The sequence below is a fragment of the Polyodon spathula genome, chromosome 6 (genome assembly GCF_017654505.1).
Source record: "Polyodon spathula isolate WHYD16114869_AA chromosome 6, ASM1765450v1, whole genome shotgun sequence".
Classification (NCBI taxonomy): domain Eukaryota; kingdom Metazoa; phylum Chordata; class Actinopteri; order Acipenseriformes; family Polyodontidae; genus Polyodon; species Polyodon spathula.
Window position 1 is genome coordinate 63757617 of NC_054539.1, and position 7748 is coordinate 63765364.

General features: G+C 36.3%; 1 protein-coding gene across 1 annotated transcript; it reads left to right on the forward strand.

The window, feature by feature from the left end:
• Positions 1–2670: 2670 nt before the first annotated feature.
• On the forward strand, positions 2671–6049 carry LOC121317727 (procathepsin L-like). The gene is made up of 7 exons (XM_041253873.1): positions 2671–2793; positions 3068–3190; positions 3713–3871; positions 4027–4251; positions 4500–4662; positions 4745–4850; positions 5950–6049. Exons 1-7 carry the CDS (start codon positions 2671–2673, stop codon positions 6047–6049), a joined length of 999 nt encoding a protein of 332 aa, XP_041109807.1.
• Positions 6050–7748: the final 1699 nt, after the last annotated feature.

Sequence of the window (7748 nt, forward strand, 5' to 3'; positions counted from 1 at the left end):
TTTGTTGTCAGATGGTATAGTTTATGAGAACTATTTCCTAAGAAAACATCCATCACAGGAGAAAAAGCAATACAAAGAAACACAAGATAGGTTACCATCAATAGAAACTATGTAGATAGCTGCTGCTACTATAGATCCAAGGAAACAGATATATATATATATATATATATATATATATATATATATAATAGTTTTAAGTATCAAAAGTATTTTTGATTCATAAAGTATATGCCACCATCATAACTTCTGATATTTCTTTTTGAAGAGTACAGACTACACAATCATATTTTGCATCAATAAAGCTATGTCAGGATTTCATTACATTGGGAACATTAAAATGGCAATAGCCTTTGTTTTCATCAAAATAAACTGATAAACCCATTTAAAGTGTATCTGCTCGTCTCCAAATATCTGCCTGCCTTTTATGCACGCTCGCAACAAAAAAAAACAAAAAAACACAGGTGTCAACTAAATGAACTACACTGTTCGGTACATTGCAAAAGGTGTGGCATAGTTATGTGTTTTATTTAGACTTAAGTATTAACAATGGACTTCAATTATTGAAATGTTTGTTTTATTTATTGAGGACGCTTCAGATCCTAAAGAACTATTACAAGAATTATCAAGCCAACATTTAGCATATGTTGCTGACTGAAACTTCCATTTATTTTGAGTTTGATTTCCATAAAAGTACTAGTGCCAAATTCACAGAAGCACAATGAAACATTAAAACTAAAATTCAAAAATTTTGTATTTCAACTGCTCTAAATCCCCATTTAGTAAGTGAAACATAAAGTATCAACAGTACAAATGAATGACATACTGAATTAATGTAATGCCTGATATCTCTTAAGATAAGTTAAATGTGTAGTGAAACTAAACATTTTGTAGAGTAAACTGAAATGTGTACACAATTTAAAATGACACTCATCCCTTTGCGCTGTTAGTTTTAAATAGCAATAATATACTGCCAGACTTGTAGGCTGCACATTATGGTTCTGAAATAAAATAGGATATTTTTGTGGGTTTGTGTTAAAGCAACATATTTTGATCATGTGAAGATTAAAGTTGTGTCCATCAAATGGCTAGAAATGTAATGTCTAATGTCAGAAATGTGAAGCAGCACGTAGTTCAACTATAACCTCTATTAAAACAATCTGATATAAACTATTTGCTCAATCCTGATATAAAGACTTGGAAAAACGAACGCAAATCTTACCCTTCATGATTTTGCACAGAACTCAGTGTTTAGCCAATTGCTAGAAAATCAAATTACAAATCCAATTTATTGCAGGGGTTTAAGTCAACTCATATAGGAGGTGTCTGTCCATGCATTTGCCATACTTGAAAGTTTTGCATGTATCCAGCAAAACGCTTGTCCAATTGTGACGAAGAGTATTTCCCCAATTTAGAATGGCTCCTTCATCAGAAGAATTGGTTGTCGTCCTTGCACCCAGGAGATTGACAGTAGATGTTGATAGGCTACTGGCTTCTGGAAGGCAAAGGCTATACATACCTGCTGGTATCTGCAAGTGAAACAGACATTGCTGGTTTTCCTTCACCAACCCCACCAGGCTGTGTGTTTGTACTGTATGTCATGCAGTAATTATGAAACATAAAGCACGGAATTGCTTATAGAGCTTGAAGAAAATTGGTGAAACTATTGGTGTATTTATTTTATTTACAAAATGAATTAAAAAAAACACATCAGTATCTGTTCAAAGTGAGCCTCATAGTTTACAGCACAGCAAGTTGGTAAAATGGAAGCCGCTTTGAGCTCTTCTAATCCATGTTGTATTTCAAACTACTTTAGCAATACAATGAATATTTGTACTGTCCTGTTTACAGATTTAAAGTTTAATAAGGCTGGGCGACAATACTTCTTTTTTAAATCCCTCTATGGATGTTTCCAAAGTGAGTTGTTTTTGGAGGAGCTTAGCCCACCCACTAGGCATTGTATTAAATGATGGTCTGTAGTCAGTAGCAGCAAGAACTCCAGCAGAAGAACAATCCTAACCTGCTTTTGCAGAGAAGAAATACCTGCTGTTTGAAGAGTATCTGCTTATAGTCGAGAACAAGTAAGGGTTAAATAAACCTTCTCTCACTTGGGTATCATTTCAGACTGGTATCCAAGCCCTGTCATGGATAAATCAGTTCTTGTAATTATATTAATCTATTTAGTAAAACATATACTTGTATTTACATTTTTTTTTTATATATATGATACATTGACAAAGGGCAGGAAATAGTATTATTATTATTATTATTATTATTATTATTATTATTATTATTATTATTATTATACTATATTATACCAGTACATAACTCATCCAGGTTTATACAATGGAACAGAAGCAGCAATGGTTTTGAAATGCTCAACATGTCATGTTTCTTTTTGTTTTACTGCATAGTTGTATAAATACTGTACAACAGGGTTACCATCTCCTAAGCAATACAGAAAAAAAATGAAAGAGAACAAGAAACACAGAAAAAGAAAAGTCCATATTTAAATACAATTGCCTAAAAATCAGTTTTGTACTTGTCAGCATTTGGGAAATGTTAATTGCACTGTTGCACACGCATACTGTCATTACAAATAATAATTGGTTTCCTTGTTTGTTAGGACCCTTCCTGCTTGTCATCTACTTGTTTTCCTCTAGAAGATTCACAATGAAAATATTCTTTATGTTTGCTTGTTTGACTCTGTACTTCCAACTGGTCAACTGTGTTCAGAAGGATCTGGAGTCTGAATGGCAGGCCTGGAAGATGACCTACAAGCCACGATACACCAGGGTAAGAGGAAAGAGGGAGTGGGATGATCTTGGTTTGGAAATAGGCCAGATTAAGATAAAGCAGGTTAGAAATAATTGTGGGGAAATAAAGATGAGGACTGATTGTACGGTAAAACTAATAGAAAAGTGCAATAATGTATGTATACACATGTTGGTGTATACTGTACAAGGATAACAGTAACAGACATTGCGTTTAGAGCCAGGTTTTGTAAATTGACGCAGACAGTCTCCCCCACACTCCCATGTCCAATCAAAATGCTATATGTTCTTTATAGATGATTGAGGAACAGAAAAGAGCCACATGGGAATCAAACTACAAGCTAATCCAACAAAACAATCATCAAGTTCAACGAGGTAGAAAACCATTCACAATGGGCATGAACAAATTTGGAGACATGGTAAGAAAATACATTCTCATTGAATTTGTTTTTATTCCAGTGAGCCCCACCCCCCCCCCCCCCACCCCCCGCCCCCACCCCCCAATTAATTAAAATTTTGGGACACAACCCGTGCTCTCTAAATATCCCTATGAATAGTTAAAATCCAACAGCATGTAATTATAATTGGGGCAAACATTTAAATGTTAATTTTTTTGGTGAAAAACATGAGTTCCACAATACAGCCCCAGCAAAATTGTAACATACTGTATCTTTGCAAAACAAATAAAGGGTAAGAATGGATTATGAATGCATAAGGAATATGGATAGTTCACGTGGAACACTCAGGCAAAAGTCTTTCAGTTGTTTGTATTTGAGTTAAACATCCAAGCCTTTAGCTCTCATTACTGTCCCCTTAACCCATATTGAAATCGGAAAGTACAAAGCCAAATCTTACAAATTAATGCATTTAAGGCTCGGTTGTTTTAACTTACCTTTTACTCTGTATTTTATATTACATTATATTTTTTTTCTGCATGACAGACCTCTGAAGAGTTTAATGTGATGCTGGGTATGATTCAGAAGAATACAGGAAGGGCTGCAGTTTTGTCTGCCGAACAGCTCCGCACCACTGCCAGCAAGCTGAACTTAAACAGCATTGATTACAGGACCAAAGGCTACATCACTCCAGTAAAGGAACAGGTGAGTCTCACCGCCATCATCTCAGAGGGATTAAGTATCCTAAAGAATCAATTAATGAAATAGTGACATAGCATCAAATAGCTTCCAGTCCACTGCCTGGCCTTTTCCCGATATCAGTATCAACTCATTTTCCGATTTTCCTCCAACTTCCGCAGGGAGAATGTGGATCCTGCTGGGCGTTTACTGCTGCAGGAGCTCTTGAGGGGCAGATGTTTAAGAAGACAGGCAAGCTAGTGTCACTCAGCGTACAGAACCTGGTTGACTGCTCACGACCTCAGGGGAACTACGGATGCCTTGGAGGGTTGATGGATAGTGCCTACAAATATATGCTGGCGAGCAGTGGAATCCAGTCCGAGGCTTCCTACCCATATAGGATCCAGGTAAAGCAGTTTTCTTCTCTCTGGGGAAATTATTTAATTAGTGTTTAAGTATTGTAGGTAGCCAGAAATAAATTGAGGATCAGGTCAAGATTTTCTTGTAGTTATGATATAAAACAGATATTGTTTGCAAAAAAAAAAAAAAGCAGGTGACCAATAGAACACATCAGCTCAGCAATCTACAATCTGCATTTCTACTGCTTATGTGATGTGCTCTATCTAACTTTTCTTTTTCCTATTCACTCATCTAGGATGACCTGCCCTGTTCATTTAATAGCAGCAAAGTGGTTGCCAAAATCACTGGCTACAACTATCTTCCCTTTCATAATGAGCAGGCACTGGCTGATGCAGTAGCAGCTCTTGGGCCAATTTCAGTAGGAATTGATGCTAGTCTCCTTCAATTTTATCAATCCGGTAGTATTAACCTTCCATTACTCATTCAAGATTTGGTATGTAAACCCAACTTTCACTCCTATTTTAACTCTTTTCCTTGCAGGAATTTTTAATGATCCTAAATGCAGCTCGGAGAAAATAAACCATGCGGTCCTGGTGGTTGGGTATGGATCAGTGGCTTCCCAAAAATACTGGATCATCAAAAATAGGTATATATATACACACACAATTAATTTTGCAAATCAAGGGTATTCACACAATGTCTCTTCCTTCCTCTCTGCTCCATGACATCTAGGTTTTATTGGGAATCACACAGGCAGTTGCAGTGATACATAGCTGCCACTAGGGTACCAGCAATGGTAGCCCTAGTGCAAAAGGACATACACACAAGTGTACATAATACAAAAGGCAAAACAAACACTGTAGAAAACAACAACAAAACAAACGCTGGCCAAGCTTGAGACGTGCGCTAGTCCCACTAAAAGGGAGGTCCCGCACCAGGAACCTTCTCCCTTTACAAACTAAATAAACATTGGTGGGATTAAAATTCTCCTAAATGAATAATTTTATAATTTATGATCCCAGTTAAACACACGGTGACTGTGCTGTAGCTCACCCTGGTTCCACTCACAGTGATGAGGGTTCTTCTTCTTCTTCTTCTTCTTCTTCTTCTTCTTCTTCTTCTTCTTCTTCTTCTTCTTCTTCTTCTTCTTCTTCTTCTTCTCCCTCCAAAAGCACCAAACAAAAGAACAAAGAGCTGGCTTTCCAGACCCTTTTTAAAGGCAGATGACCAGCAGCAGTTGTGATGCATAGTTCACCCCTTAGTCTATGTGTTGCTTTGGATAAAAACATCTGCTAAATGACTAATTAATAATAATTACTAATAATAACTAAAGTGAAACAAAATAGTTGGTCAAAAATGATTTATGACCAAGGATATGTTAATAAAAATATGAAAACAATTGCAATTATGTTGAAAAAAATATTGCAGGAATACGTACAACAAAGCAGAAAGCTGAAAGTATTGCATTGTGTTTTAAATCCTATAGCCTGTTCAGTAACACTTTAATAAATCATTGATTGGCAGACTGTGCTGTGCTGTGCTGTGAATGGAAGCCTTTGTGATGTTTCTTTATTGAAACTGGAAAACAGGATTTGAATCCCAGTGAGAGATGCTGCTTATTTAAGCAATCAGCTGAATAGGGTTTATCTTTCTGAGCATCATGCATATTGACAGCCTGTAATGAATACTTAAGTATATCACAGTATATTGAACCTTCCTGATTAAATGCTATGTTTGTTTACTAGCTGGAGTGCCTCATGGGGAGAAGAAGGTTACTTCCGTTTGGCAAAGGATATGAATCGTACCTGTGGAATCAGTAACTACAGTGTTGTTCCCACAGTATGATTTCACCCTGCTCCTAGGTCCTTAATGGACTGGCTGTTTAAATTCTGAAGAGCTCATGTGAATCAGCCTGGCAGGCACACTCACCCTTACCTACAGTGACAGTGCAGTGAAATTACATGTAAAGCAATCTACTGTAATGAAGTTTTACTAAATAAACTTGTTTACATTTACAATTGCAGCTCCTAAAGTAGTTGGACTGTTATTATTTACAAAAGAAACTCCACACTTTATTCTGTTTGCTTGTTTTTTTCAGAAACATTGTATAAGGCAGATCCCTTAAGCTTTTTTTGTTTTCCTACTGCTGTAAACACCCTTTGCACCTTACACATTAAGTTTTGAGTGTAATGCAATAAACTAAGCTATATTAGTACTGTATTAAGTAACATTGTAGCATAAAACTCAAGAGTTTTGGACCATGTTTCGAAACCATAAACATAATTACATAATGTTGCATGGAGTCTTATACTCAGCATCACTTTCAATCAGCTAGTTATGTCTGGTCACATGTTGAGGCAATGCAATGCGCTGTTGTTTAATTCACTATTTCTTTCAATATGCATTGTAAATGTTGACACCCTTGTTCCACCAACATTGGCAGCCAAATCTGGTGCCACAAACAATAACATAATTCTTTGGGACAGTTTGGAATAAAAGCCTAGACTGGAATAGGATTGTGATGCCAGACCCCTGGCTTCAAATACAAAAAGCACAATATAGTGTACAAGTGATAAACTTTAGGAACTCCAGTTAGGTCAGATTACTTTCTGGAAATTGCCTTTCTCTCTGTCACAGTAGAAGAGTAGAATCTATCAAATACCAAAGGTTTTTAGCAAATGCAACAGTGTTTTTTTTAATGTAAAAAAAAAAAAAAAAAAAAAAAAAAAACATACCTGTGTTTGTCTGATTAATAGGTTCATCATGCTCTTGCAATGGTTTGCAGATACCGAGAATAAATCGCTGTAGAAACTCAGTATGGTATGTGTAATGTCATGAATTGTGACTCTTGTGCTCTGGCGAAGTCCAAGTGTAGTTCATTTATCCATCCATTTCCTATGCTGCTGGTATTTGGCGCCTATCTGTACATGCAGACAAAAAGTTAATGTCTAGGGTTAACAGCAGCTGTTTTTCATACAGTTGCAAACTGGCTAAACTCAGGATGCCCTTACTTTATCAGTGATAATTCAAAAATGTGACTTTTTGAAGTTAAAATGTCGAGAATTATGGTTACCATATGACTCCATGTACACTAGGACAGTTTGGGACAGTTCAGGGCTTCCAAATCACATCCCAATGTATTTTTTGTAAGAGTAGTCCTGTTCTGAAAGGTACCTGAGACAGCTACAATGTACCAAAACTTTGGTACATTTTAGCTGTCTCAGGTACCTGATTATTATGATGTGAGTTGAAAAGCTGCCCCAACTGGTCCTAGCATACTGTACATATAGTTGTATGGTAACCCTAGCTGGAATAATTAGTAAGCATGGTCACCAATGATCAGTTGTTAGCAGAAATAACAATAGAGAATGGTAGAGAACACATATAGTAATAGTACAATAATAGATTTGAATTGGGTTATTGATTTTGTCTTGTCTGTTTATCATCTTACTGTATTGTTACAGTTGTTTGACGGTGTAGCTTGATTTTCCCTCTGTAAACTAGATGCTGCACCATCAATTGTAATAATAATGATGGAATGTCA